At 59.0% G+C, this 13,692-nt stretch overlaps 2 protein-coding genes across 2 annotated transcripts; one reads left to right on the top strand and one right to left on the bottom strand.

Moving 5' to 3' along the window:
* The first annotated feature begins 6,105 nt into the window (after positions 1-6,105).
* Positions 6,106-7,765, top strand: CLDN4 (claudin 4). Its single transcript, XM_015075023.3, has one exon. It carries the CDS (start codon positions 6,329-6,331, stop codon positions 6,956-6,958), a length of 630 nt encoding a protein of 209 aa, XP_014930509.1. The 5' UTR covers positions 6,106-6,328; the 3' UTR covers positions 6,959-7,765.
* A 931-nt stretch (positions 7,766-8,696) lies between these two features.
* Positions 8,697-12,656, bottom strand: METTL27 (methyltransferase like 27). The gene is given in 7 exon segments (XM_027041936.2): positions 8,697-8,970; positions 8,972-9,092; positions 10,949-11,041; positions 11,278-11,413; positions 11,627-11,755; positions 12,191-12,317; positions 12,569-12,656. Coding segments are annotated over 6 exon segments (729 nt in total). The 5' UTR covers positions 12,314-12,317; positions 12,569-12,656; the 3' UTR covers positions 8,697-8,843.
* Positions 12,657-13,692: the final 1,036 nt, after the last annotated feature.

Here is a 13,692-nt window from a genome sequence, read left to right as displayed (position 1 = left end):
GTCCTTGGCCTGTCACTCCTGACTCACAGGCTGCCTGGGAGTCCCCAGGTCGGCCTGCTGGTTTCTTTCTCCCCCTCGGTGCGTCATAGAAGCAGAGACGGCTTCTCTGCTTGTCGTCAGCAGGTGCGTGCCCTGCCCAGGCTGCTTGGAGAGCAAGGGTGCCAGGTTCCAGAGTCCTCTGAAGCTCCCACCAGGGGGGTGGAGAGGAAGCCGGGTGGGACGGCTCCAGCCTGGGGCCCACTGGAGACAGGGCCAGGCCTCGCCCAGGGCTAGCGGGTTGCTCTGGGGGTCCTGGCTGGTTCTGGGTCAAAACACCCCCTTTCCCCCCACTCCCGTGAAACCCTGCCTCCCGTGCCCTGAGGGTCCCCCTGAAAGCAGGACAGCCCCCTCTCTCCTCCCCCACACTGGCCCAGGTACCTCCCCACGAGTCACAGCTGGCCAGGCCTGCCCTTGCTCACAGCCTGTCCGTGGTTCCCCTGTGCCTCCAGGCTCCTGAACTTGGCACTCAAGGCCTCCCCTGATGTGCCCAACTTGATTTCCAGCCCAGCCCCATCAACTGCCAGCACCAGACTCCACAAGCGCCCCCACCGGAGGCCCTCCTCTCTTACCTATCCCCCTCCCCCCGGGTGTAGAAAGATCCATCCCAGCACCCTCCCTCCCCCCCCCACCGCCTTTTGCAGAGCTCTTTCTTCATAGACTTCTAATCTTTTACTCACCCTTCAGGTCTCCTCTCTACCTGCCACCTCCTCCAGGAAGCCTGCTGTGGGCCCTGGGTGAGGCGTCTGATACTGGAAATTGTCTATTCAGAGTGGGGGTGGGCCTTGAGGGCAGGTGCCAGCCACGTTCCCCATTGAGTTCCATGTCCAGCCCTGGGCCTGCCAAGCTCCCTGTAGCCTCCTCGGAAGACTAAAAGAAGAAACAAAGGAAGAGTATTAAGTGAGAGGGTGGGTGCAGAGGACAAGCCCCAGAATCAGGCAGGGCCGGGTGTGAATCCTGGTGGCCCTGGAATGTCACATCAGTTCTCAGACCCTCCGTTTTCTCATCTCTAAAATGGGAATGATGATACCCTTGCGTGGTTTTGTAGGAAGAGACATCGGTTTCTCATCACGCTAAGGCCCTCAGCCTAGTGCCTGGCTTGTAGCAGGTACTCGAAAACTATTTGCTGACCAGCTGATTGGAGGGGTCTGGTGGAAATGGCTTCCCTGGCTCCGGAGGGGCAGGGCTGGGCGTCAGCTGAGTCCTCAGGGACCCCCTGGCCTTTAGGTTCTGTCCTTCCACTGCTTCTGGAAAAAAGAAGACACATCCAGCAGAGACAGGGCTGCCTTGAAATGGGGGGGGGGCAGGGGGAGGGACAGGGGTGGCTGGGAAGGAGACCGCACCTCTGGGGCCTGGGATGGATCTTTCTGAGAAGCAGGGGAGTGGCCCATGATCGGCTGCACAGCTGGGTGGGATGGTAAGGATGATCAAGGTCGCACATAAATACGGGGTTCCTTCCAGAGGGAAGCTGGGATCCGAGGCACGAATTTAATGGGAAGTAATTAAAAACTCGCTCAGTTACGAGGGGCACCTGGGTGGCTCCGTCAGTTACAACTCTTGATCGCAGCTCTGGTCATGACCTCACGGTTCGTGAGATCGGGTCCCGCATTGGAATGAGGGACTGAGCTGTCAGCGCAGAGCCAGCGTGGGATTCCCTCTCTCCCCCATCTTTCTCTCTGCCCCTCCCTGTCTTTCTCTCAAAATAAACAAATAAACTTAAAAAAAAACAAACTCATTCGTTTACGTCCCTTCAAGGAATGCTTGCCCCCATCTGACCCTCTCTCTAACCAAGCACATGAAGGGGACTTGAAGTCCCTCTCTCTCGGAATCCATGTCCCCATCTCTCTACCCAGGTGGCCAGCAGGCAGCAGTGTGGCCTGGCTTCCCTTCCCTGGAGGGGCCACCCTCCACCCCCACCCTCTCCCTCAGCCCACGTGGGGCCCAGCCAGGGGGTAGCACAGGCTCAGCCGGTCTGGCCAGGCCGGGCAGTCAGGCCTCCTGTGCAGCCAGGCCTGTCATTACCCCGTCCCCAGCCGGTGGGGAGGATGGCCGCTGGTGTGGGCTACCAGGCAGAGGGCCAGGACTCCACTTCCCAGCCTAGGAACTGGTGGCCTGTCCTGGGCTCACTGGACCCCTGTGAGCGTGGCCCGAAGAATCTCAGTGGGCCAAGTGCTCCCGGGCCCCAACTCTGTGTCTTTGCTTGAGCTTCCCAGTCCCTGGGCAGGAGGCACTGTCACCCTCTTTACCCAGATGAGGAAATCGGTTTGAGAGAGTTTGCTTCTGTTGCCCAATGTCACAGAACTGGTAGTGGCAGAGCTGGGACTCGAGCCAGGGAGGGCCAGGGTTATTCCGGATGAGAGCCACACAGGGGCCACCACATCCTCCCTCAGATTCTGAAAGTCCCAGCCGGGGGCCCAGCCTTTCCACTGGGAAGGTGCGGGAAATCTCTGTCGCTGCCAGAGCCACGCAGGAGGCGGCCAGTCTGCACCGGCCGGGGGCTCTGTTGCCGCAAGCAAGCCTCGGGGAGATCCGGCTTTGGAACGAGCCAGGGAGGTGGCTCTGAAGTGCCCTGGTGACACAATCTGTATGCTCACTGGGGACCGTGACATTCCATTGCAGACTACTTACTGACATTTAAACATTGTGGAACTTAATGGCATTGTCTCTGGTTAAAAAAGAACACGATCTTAACTTGTGTCTGTGGGCTGAGAAGTTTGCGAGCTATTGCAGAAATAAATGGTTTCGGACCAGCTTTCCGCTGGACTGATTTTTGAGCTGAGAGTGAGGCTGTTTTCTTTTTTTCTTCAAAACACCTTGATGTTATAAGGATCAAAATGTTATGTTTGGGGTGTGTGTGTGTGTGTGTGTGTGTGTGTCTGTGTGTTGTGATCATGGGCTTGGCTGAGCTTCTGGGCCTCTGGGGACCAGGAGTCCAAGAAGTCCCAGCTCCTACCTGGTGTTAGTGGGACCAGGGCTGAGGGGGTGACTTATCTGTCCTCATGGTGCTGAACTTCCTGCTGACAAGGCATTTTCACATCCTCATATCATCTGACACTTCGAGAGGGAAGGGCTCGGATGTCCTCCTTTGACAACAAGGAAAGTTGAGGCTGAGGATGAAACCGACCTCCCCATGGTCACACGGCAGGCAAGATGCTCCTGGCATGGGCAGGGATGGGTGAACTGATCTGGGGAGAGGACTGTCCTTGATAAAAACCAGCATGTGTGGTTTTATTCTATTGGCATGAAATTATACAGCAAATATTGGGAGAAAGAAAAAGAAATCAATGCCAACCTTGCCCTCCTTGGCCCAGAAGCAAAGATGATGGGTGGCAATATATATATATATATATATATATATATATATTGAGAGATGTCACAGTAAAAGGTTGTCCAGGCTGTTGGGAGTGGCAGGCTCAGGGAGCCCGAGCGCACACAGGAAAAGTGTCTGGCTTTTGCTAGTGTTTTTCCTTCAACAGGTGGGTGGGACCCAGCCAGTGTCTCCTGGCGTAAGTCAAGCATCTACAAATCTCTCTCCAGCTCCACTCATGTGCAGAGCTGCTCACGGTCCCCTGGGGATCCCCTTCTGTTCCTTTTGCACACCTGGGCCCACAGCCCCATCTGGACTCCCCACAGACCTCCCCTGCTCTGGGCCTGCCCTCTGCCTGGGCCTCTCCTGCACCTGCCCTTCCCTTCCCCTGCCTCTGATGTGCTTGGCTGAACTGGGCAGGGAAGGACAGCTTCTTAGTCACTTCTTTGGGCCACAGGTGGAAAGTTCTAGGGCCTGTGTGCTCCCCCTCCCCCACTCTTACTTCTCCAAGTGCCAGTTGGCTGTGTCCCAGGAAAACAAGGGCAGGAAGTTGGCAGGGGTGGGGCAAGGTGGGGGTCCAGCCATCTGGCCAACTCACTTCTGTATTCAGAAAGCTTGCTGAGGTGCTGGGACCATGGCTAAGGAGGCTCTGATGGAGGAGTGCCCATCCCATCCTGGGCAAGCCCTCGGCCTTCTCCGGCCTCAGCTTACCCATTTGTGCGAAGGCTCGAAGAGACCCTGCCTCCTTACTGATGGGGAGGCTGTGATGAAGTCATCACAGGAAAGCACTTAATCTCGAAGGGTAGTTATCTCTGTTGCTCAGCCCACAGGCCTTGGGGTGTGCTGTTCCTCAGAGCCTTGTAAGGAAAACCCTGGGAGGTGTGGTCCAGGCAGAAACCATCCCTGTTTGTGTTGGTGTGTGTCCCTGGCAGTGTGTGTGTGTGTGTGTGTGTGTGTGTGTGTGTGTAGGGGAGAGTGGGGGAGGGCGTTTGGGAACCAGGAGAATGCCTCCTGCCTTACTGAGCGCCCCGAGCATTCACTGAGCACCCCTGTGCTGAGACAGGCATTGCTTCGGTCTTTGGGAGCCCCCCGGCCTCACAGAGGGGCCGGATGCGTTACCGCCAACCACAGCGCAAGACCGCGACTTCCCCATCACGCTAGATTGTCCCAGCCAGACTTGCGGTGTATCAGGTTGTCAACACGGGTCCAAAGGCCTCCGGTGTGCCCAGGGCTCACAGAGGACTCCAACCTAAATCACGCATGCTTGCTGATGCTTCCATGGGAAGCCGGAGGACACACAGCCACCCCAGGGCACTGAGCGTGGTGCTGGACAGTGCTGGGGGCTCTGGGACCTGAAGATCCCCACGTGGTGGCGACCACGTGGAGGGTGAGGGGCTCCCTTGATCCAGCCACTCTCCTTGACAAAGACCCCCTCAACCGCTCCCCTGCTTTCTTTCACCTCTATTTAGTTTCCAGAGACATCTCCCTAGGGTGTGCGGGCACCTCTCTGCCTGGCATCCAATGCCCTTGCTGATCCTGATGGGCTCAGTGATACTTGGGGCAGAGATTTCTGGCCCTTTCTCTCCAGCCCCTCCCCCACGACCCCAGGGTCTAGTCAGACTGGATTCCTCCGGGTTCCTAGAATTAAGTGCATTCCACCCCCCCACCCCCATCAGCACCTTTGACCTCCATGTTTCTTCTCCCCAAATGTCCTCCTTCACCTAGTCCCGCTGCCTTGCAAACTCCCGTTTGTGGCGATTCCTGTCCTCAGTGCCCTCTGCACCCCCAGAGTTGTACCACGCAGCTCCCCTTTCCTTCCAAGCCCCCTTCCCAGAGCCCCACCTCCATTCTGTCTGTGTTCTTCCTCCCTTTTGAAGCCTCCTGGGACTTTGCCCCCATCCTGGCTTTATCTGACCACCTCTCTGTGTGTCTTCACAGAGTAAACAGGCTTTTGCTGGGCTTTGCTCCCAGGGTCTGGCCCGTAGCGTGTTCTTGGTGATCTCCCCCACTCAGGTCTGGCCAAACAGGCTGCAGCCCCAGGAGGAGGTGACTGAAACTCTCCTGGTAGGGGGCAGGAGTTGGGGGGGGAGGTTTCCCTCTCTCTTCTCCTCTGGCAGGGCTGGGAAGCCTGGTGGTGGTAAGAGGGGGGACAGCAAGTAACAGACCCAGGAGTCCTGGCTCCCCAGCCCCTCGTTCCCCAAACTGCCCTTGTCGAGCCAACACCAAAAACGCGGGTGAGGCAAGTGGGTGGATGGTGAGAATGGGAACAGTAGTGATCAGGCCAGTGGGGAGGAGATATGGACAGGACTACAGTAATTGGGGTGGGGATTTTATCCTCAGACCCCCTCCCTGAGGGTCTCCACCCCATCTGCCCACCCAAGCCTGGAAGGAGGGAGTCCTGAGGTGTGGAGATCCTGTCTTTGGGACCTGAACCTGGCTGGGCGTGGCTGCCCCATGGGTCCAGGTGCCTATGGACTGTGACTCAGTGTCTATCTCCAGATTGACCTCAGCAAGGGCCTGGGGGCGGGGGTGGGGGGGTGGGGAGAGGGCAGTTTCCCCTAAGACTGGCTCTCCAGGATCCTGACTCAGGGGCCCAGGGTTGAGGCCTTGAAGGGCCTTTGTTGGCCCTGACTCTGGAATCCAGAGAAACTGGTCAGGGGAAGTCCCCAGGGACGGAAACCCCTCCCTCTGCTCCCCCCTCGCCCCCCCCCCCCCCCCCCCCCCCTGCCAAGAGCCATATAACTGCTCCAGTCTCCAGTCTCCTGTCAGACTGGAGACGGGAACTGGTCTGGTCACACTCGCTGTGCTGGTGCTTCTGACTCTGGAGAGATAAGGAGCTGAGCCGACTGTCTCTGCCTCTGGACTCGCAGTGAAAGTCTTCCCTCTAGACGCCGAGGGTCTGTCCTCATCGCTTGGATTCCTACAGCCCCCCAGGGCCGGATCCCCACAGCCTTCCAGGTCTTAGACCCCGGCAGACACCGAGCCATGGCCTCCATGGGACTACAGGTGATGGGCATTGCGCTGGCCGTGCTGGGCTGGCTGGGCGCCATACTGAGCTGCGCGCTGCCCATGTGGCGCGTGACGGCCTTCATCGGCAGCAACATCGTCACGTCGCAGACCATCTGGGAGGGCCTGTGGATGAACTGCGTGGTGCAGAGCACCGGCCAGATGCAGTGCAAGGTATACGACTCGCTGCTGGCGCTGCCCCAGGACCTGCAGGCGGCCCGCGCCCTCATGGTCGTCTGCATCATCCTGGCCGTGCTGGGCGTGCTGCTGTCCGTGGTGGGCGGCAAGTGCACCAACTGTGTGGAGGACGAGAGCGCCAAGGCCAAGACCATGATCGTGGCGGGCGTGGTGTTCATTCTGGCCGGCCTGCTGGTAATGGTGCCGGTGTCCTGGACGGCCAACAACATCATCCGGGACTTCTACAACCCACTGGTGGCCTCCGGCCAGAAGCGGGAGATGGGTGCCTCTCTGTACGTCGGCTGGGCCGCCTCGGGCCTGCTGCTCCTCGGGGGGGCCCTGCTGTGCTGCAATTGCCCACCGCGCACCGACAAGCCCTACTCGGCCAAGTACTCTGCCGCCCGCTCCGCCCCGGCCAGCAACTACGTGTAAGGTGCCGCCACTCAGCTCTGTCTCCGGGCTTTGCTTCTCCCTGGACTGAAGGCGCAGCCCGTGCCCCCGGGGATGTTCCTGCCATGGGCCGCAGGCTGCACAAGCAGGGACTGAGCCAGGCCACCGGCCGGCAGCCCCTTACGGCCCCCTCGGACACCTACCCAGAGCCTCCTCTCCGCCAGCAAGGATGGATGGACAGAAAGAGACTCCTGTGCTGCCCTCCTCTGGCTCCGGGGACACAGGAGAGGGGGCGGAAGTAACAGGGTGCGGCGGAGGGGGGAGCTGGCTCCTGCCGGTCAGGAGAGCACGGCCCTGAATTTGCTTGGGCTCTGCCTCCGCGGGTGCCCGGCCCACTCTTGTGTTGGCCGTGAGGATGGCTGGCGCCTCGCTCCCCCACCTGCCCGTGGAGCAGAGTTGACACAGAGTTGACAGACGGGTTTAGAGGGGAGGGGTGAAGGCGCTACAAACTGGTTTGGGTGGTGGTGGGGGAGGAGACCGAGGAGGCTGCCCATGCTGCCTGCACCCCTCCCTCCCCCCACCCTGCAGCCTCAGGGCTCTGCCTCAGCGGCCTGGGTAGGAGGACCCCAGCCTCTTGTGACCGGTCACGCCTGGATTCGCCACCCCTGCCAAGGTCGTTGGGCATCCTGGGAAGAGCAGGGGGGACGGTCTTTCTCTGGCCTTCATTCCCAGGAAGTCCTGGACCTTTTTTTCCCTGCCTCCTCTCTGGTTTCTGTTTTGTAACTTAATATCTGTTTGTCATGGTAATTACTATAATTTTCTACAATAAATGGGACCTGTGCACAGGAAGACCATATCGTTTCTGATTTCAGCCGTGAAGGTGGGCAGGGGAGGGCTAGAAGCCTGGGCAGGGGTGAGGGAGGAGTACGACCGCTGTGTGGTGGTCAACACAAGAACACTTAAAAAAACCACAACAACAACCGGGTTTTGAAGAACTGTGACAAATCAGAGCTCGCCCTCACCTTGGGAATCACCTCGCTCAAGCCCTTCGTTTGCTGGAAGGTCAAGGCGATCATAGGAAACGCACTGAGGAAGTGCTGGGGACCCCATGGGGGAGGCCACGTGAGAACACTCAGCCCTGGGGGGTGGGCCACCTGCCCTCTATCCATCTTTGTCCCAGCTCTGTCCGAACCTGGGCACCCAGGTTGGTGTGCTCACCCTCCAGGTCCCACGTCCTGGCCTTGGCCCAGGCTGTTTCCTGCTGTGGGTCTAGAATGTCCTTTTTGCCTTTCTCCACCCCTCGGAATCCTGCTTGTCCTGAAGGCCAGGCTTCAGTCTTCCTCCCTAACGAGCCTTCCCACAGTCCCTGTGTGGAGGAATTATCATTAGTCCTGATCATACCCCCAAGGCCCGGGGGTCACTGAACCCTTTCACCGGGCAGACACGCCCTGAGCTCAGCTTTCTGGCTCCTTTAGAGAGGAGGAAACTGAATCCTGGCCATGTGAAGGTATTCGGCCAAGGCCAGAGGCACGGGCATGAGTTTCCTGTCCTCGGCACGGGCATGAGTTTCCTGTCCTCGGCACGGGCATGAGTTTCCTGTCCTCGAGTAAGCGTGAGAGGGCCCACCACAGGAGGTGTCAGGAAGTTACATCTGTGGCCCTGTCGGGGCTGGCTCAGGGGCGGCCTGGGGTGGGGGCCCTCTCTGTTCCATCTCTTCTCACTTCTGTCCTTCTCAGGGACGGATGTCAGTTTCCTGGGGAAGAGACTCACAGAGCCAGAGTCCTGCTACCCCTCCTGGGACTCATTTAATGGGCAAGGTTGGCTCAGGGGCCTCATTTTACAGATGAAACAGAGGAGGCCCAAGGATGGGCCTGGAGGAGACCTGGATGAGAGGGTCAGAGGCCAGCTGGGGGCTGAGGACTGGGCCTCACTCCCTCCACCTGGGCCCCCTCCTGCTTTCGGTACAGGTAGACGATGCCAGAGATGAAGCCATCGCTGTCAGAAGTTCTGGGCACCACCTCAAGCTCGGATGTGGCCAGTTCCCACTGGTCCACAGGCCAGGCCACTAGGCGTTCCCACGCCCCGGCCTGCTCCAGCCTGTCCAGGGTAGCCTCCAGGGCCTCCTTGTAGTGAAGGTTGGACGGGTTGGTCCGGGTGGTCAGACACACCAGCCCTCCTAGGGAGAGACGGGGGCGTGGGTGGGGGGGGAAGAGGTGAGTGGGGGAGGGGCAGGAGCCCTGGTTCCAGGCTCTAGGCCCACCCCTTCCGGGAAAGGTTATCTTTCCTGCTCTTCCCCCAAGGGCGTACATTCTCCCCACCACCACCACCCCCACCGGTTCCCCACCCACCCCTGCCAGCCTTTTCCTATCTCCATGCCTTTGCTGCTCACTGTTCCTGCCTCAAGGAATATCCTTCTGCGTTTTCAGCCTCCTATACCAACTTCCAGGCTCACGCGTCCTTTATGCTGGGAACTCTTGGCTTAATCCCCTGGACAGAGGGGACTCCCTCCTCAGTGCTCACCCAGCCCCTCTGCCGGAGGATGTGGTGTGTCTGGATGCACGGGAAGGAAGCACTTGAGACCTTGGGTAAGTCCCATCACCTCTCTGAGCTGCAGTTTCCCAGCTTACAGAGTGGGGCTCGTTTCCGGGTCTCACAGGAAGGACCACATTAAGCGCCGGCTGAATGAATGAGTGACATATCCTTTCTGGTGTTCCCTAGACACCTATAGCGTGCCCAGTGCGGGCTCAGATACATGTAGAAGAGGCCAGTGTCTGGAAGGCTTCCTGGAGGAAGCGGGGAGGAGAAGCTGGGCCCTGCAGGGTGGGTGGCTGGGGCTCCGTGAGAGGAAAGGCTCCGAAGCAGGGGAGCCTGTGACAGGGGCGCAGCAGACGGGGCTCTAGCCAGCTCAGGGGCCTGACAAGCGCGGGTGGGGCTGGTTATGCCAATGGGGGTTTCCTGTTCTCTTGAGCCCCATCACTACCTCTCTCTCTGACCCCATCGAAGACCCTGCTCCCTGAGGCTGAAGCCTGCCCAGACCTGCCCAGGCTTAGCCACAGGCCCGGCTCCTGGCAGTGGAGGCGAGGGGGACAGGGAGAGGATGCGGCCTTGCTGCCACAGGCCCACTTTGGGGCTTCCTGAGCCCATCCTGCAGCCAAGTCAGGGCCTCAGCACCTGCCTGCTCAGTCCCCCATGCTCCTTTCTGCCTCTGACTCCCCGTGGCTGTCTTCCTGACCTGTTTTGGCCTGTGGCTGTGTTCCTGTGCCCACTGCCGTCAGCGCCCCCCTCCCCCCGCCTGTCCCCCGGAAATGCCTCTCTTCCCTGAATTCTCAGAGTGTGTGCCCTGGTCCTTTTCCCCACGCCCCTTCCTGGGGTGCAGTGGGGTGCAGTGGGTTGGTGATCGAAGCCCAGAGGGCAGGGTGCGTACCCCCCCTCCAGAGCAGAGGCCAGCGCGGGACAAGGCACACAGGAGGAGCACAGTAAACACAACCCTTAGCTGCACATCAACCCACGGGTGGAGGTTACAAAAAGTGCTCACGTCTATCATCTCACCTGAGCAGCCCATTTCACAGATGAGGACACTGAGACCAGGAAAGAGCAAGAGACTCACCTGACAGTTGTCAGTGAGTTCGTGAGGGAGCCGGAAGACGAGGGAACTGAACTGAGCCCCCACTGAGTGCTAGGACTGGAGCAAAGGCCTCAGACACGTCTTTTCACTCAGCGCTCACTGCGATCCATTGGGGAAGGGGCTCTGTCACCGCTCAGAGGCGAGGAAACAGAGCCAGGGGGAGTGGAGCTGCCCAGTGGATAAGAGGGCAAGCTGGCTACCGGTCTGCCCTGCCTGCTTTCCTGGGTCTGTTGATGGTGGCAGCTGGTGGCTGGGAAGCTAGGCTAGGCTGTGTGACCCTGGGCAGGACCCTGCCCCTCGCTTAGCCTGAGACATTCGGAGGTTAGTGGGTCTGTGGGTGTGCGGGGGGGGGGGGGGGGGGCGGGGGGGAAGGCATTCACGTGGGGTTGGATGGACCTGCTCCTCACCTGGCTTGGTAACTCGCAGAAGCTCAGGTATCGCACTGCAGGGCACCTGGCCATCGCTGAGGGCACCCACCATCAGTACCGCATCGAAGGTCCCTGTGTGGAGTGTGGGGTCTGTCTTTGGTGTGGCCTCATGATACCCACAGGGATGACATCAGATCACGGGGTAGAGGGCTCAGAGAGAGGGGCTCACAGGGGCTCAGAGAGGGTCCCGGTGGGGGTTCATAGGGCTCAGTGTGGGCGGGGGCTTGTGAAGGGCTCAGCAAGGAGGATGGAGGCTGGACAAGAGAAGGGCACTCACTGTCAAGGTGCCTGGGTGGGAAGGGAAGTACCTTCAGAACTGGGCAGAGGCTCCTGGCCCAGGACGCAGAGGCTGAGATTCTGGTAGAGGCCACGGGCTCGGGCCCGTTCCAGCATCCCTGGGCTCCCATCCACCCCATGCAGCTGGAGGAAGCCCCGAGCCTGCAGCTAAGGTGGGGGGACTCAGTCACAGTTCACACCTGCCATCTCCCAACTGGGTCCCTGCACCTGGGGAGGGCAGCAGGCTCCGCAGTAAATGTAGTCCACGTGTTTGGGACCGGTGAGTCTGAGCAGGGAGGCAGAGTTCTGGGGCCAGGGGTGGGAGGAAATTTGAGCGAGTGGGGAGTTGAAGAGAGGACAGGGGATGTGGGGAGGCCTCACCTCAGCAGCCACCAGGCCGGTGCCACAGGCCACATCCAGGATCAGGGCAGCATGGGGTGGGCCCAGAAGGGCTTGGGTAAGGCAGTCTACTGCGAGGCGGGGGGCGCGGTACTGCAGGGCGGCCACATCCTGGGGACAGAGTACTGAGCTGACCGGCACCCCGTGCCCCAGTGTTTGGGTGACCTCTGTGTAGGGTGGTCTAGGAATCAAACAGGCCAAGCTGTGTGTGTGTGTGTGTGTGTGTGTGTGTGTGTGTGTGCGCGCGCGCGCGCGCGCGCATGCTTATTGGCACCTCCTCCAGGTGCAGTCCCAGGGTAGAGAGGTCTTGTTTCCTGATTTTTCAAGGGGCTGCCAATATGGAAACATGGGGCTGGTCAGAGGGCAGAGCTAACGTGGATGAGCCGAAGAGGGGGCCAGTCCTTGAGGAGGCAGGACTGCAGGGTCTCACCTCATTCTCACAAGCCAACCTGCGATGATGCAAAGCAAATTATTCCCTCTTTAGAGATAGGAAAGTTGAGGCTGGGCAAGCAAGAGGAGAGAGGGGAAGGAGCCTGGCCAGTTTACCTGGTCATAGTCTGGAGCCCAGCGGTCATAGAAGTGCAGCTTGTGGCCCAGGTCGGTGATGCCATGTGATGCCCCCACCCGGGCCCGCACTTCGGACAGGCTCCCGCCCTCCTCCTGCGCCATCCTCCTGCGGGGACACAGCCTTGGTGTCCGAGGGACACTGCAATTTCTCCCATTCCCACCCCTCCCACCCAATCCCATTTCACAGGCGGTGACACTGAACACACAGAGGGCGAGACACAGAGGGAGTTCAGGGCTTGGGGGAGGGGTGCTCCCTGTGGCCGGAGGGAGGACATGACCCTACCTCCCCACTCTTTAAGCGGTGAGCTGGCGTCCTGGACCTAATGGTCTTTAAGCAGGTAAAGGGTCAGAACTCACCGCCAATCGGACTCTCCCGCGGTGCTTAGAGCCGGAACTCGGGGCGGGGCCTGTACGGCGAGCCGGGCCCCGCCCCCACCTCCCTGGATGATTGGCTTTCCGCTATGAGAAAGTACCCAATCAAAGGAAAGCGCTGGCAGCCGCCCCCGCTACCAGCCAACGAGCTCAAAGTTCTTGGCCTCTTTCTAGCCCGGGGAGATACAGACTTTCCGAAGCGTTTTCAGGGTATCCGCGTTTAGGAGCATCTCTGTGCCCTCCGGGCTCTCGATATCCTTCATTAGGAAGTGAGAGCCTCTGAAATCTTAGGGGGAAGAGGGGGGCCTAGGTCTGTGCTGACAGCTCAGAGCCTGGAGCCTTCTTCAGCTTCTGTGTCTCCCTCTCTCTGCCCCTCCCCCCTCTCAAAAATAAATAAACCTTAAAAAATTAAAAAAAAGGGGGGGGTTTGCCCAGGATCAGCCTTCATTTTTAGAACGGTCCCCACGGCCTGGGCAACGCTATCCTGCATAACTTTCTGTGGTAATGGAAATATTCTATACTGTACGCTTTTCAATACAGTAGCTACATGTGGCATTGAGCATTTGAAATGTGGCTAGTGCTACTGAGGAACTGAATTTTGAGTTTTATTTTGCCTTAGTAATTTAAATAGCCATCTGTGGCTAGTGGCCTCCGTTTTGGACAGCGCGGAGATCCTTGCTGCTCAAAGTATGGTCCCAAAACTTGCATCCTCTGCTACAGCATCTTTAGCTCTGGTTGCTCCAGGGGACCCCCTTAGGGGAGGTTTTTAGAAATGCAATTCTTGAGCCCCATTCCAGACCAATAGAATGAGAATCTGATTGCGGGGTGGGGGGGAGGGGGGGCTGGGAGGGGCCCAGAAATCTACTTTTTTTTTTTTTAAGTTTATTTATTTTTAGAGAGCGGGCACTTGGGTGGCTCAGTGGGTTGAGTGTCTTGACTTTGGCTCAGGTCATGATCTCACAGCTCATAGGTTCAAGCTCAGTGTCGGCTCTGTACTGACAGCTTGGAGCCTGGAACCTGTTTTGGATTCTGTGTCTCTGTCTCTCTCTGCCCCTCCTCCTCTCGTATTCTGCCTCTCTCAAAAAGAAATAAGCGTTAAAAAATTTAAA

Source organism: Acinonyx jubatus, chromosome E3, assembly GCF_027475565.1.
Source record: "Acinonyx jubatus isolate Ajub_Pintada_27869175 chromosome E3, VMU_Ajub_asm_v1.0, whole genome shotgun sequence".
In the NCBI taxonomy this organism is placed as follows: Eukaryota; Metazoa; Chordata; class Mammalia; order Carnivora; family Felidae; genus Acinonyx; species Acinonyx jubatus.
Note: the sequence above shows the minus strand (reverse complement) of the source record. Positions and strands in the feature narration are given on the sequence as shown.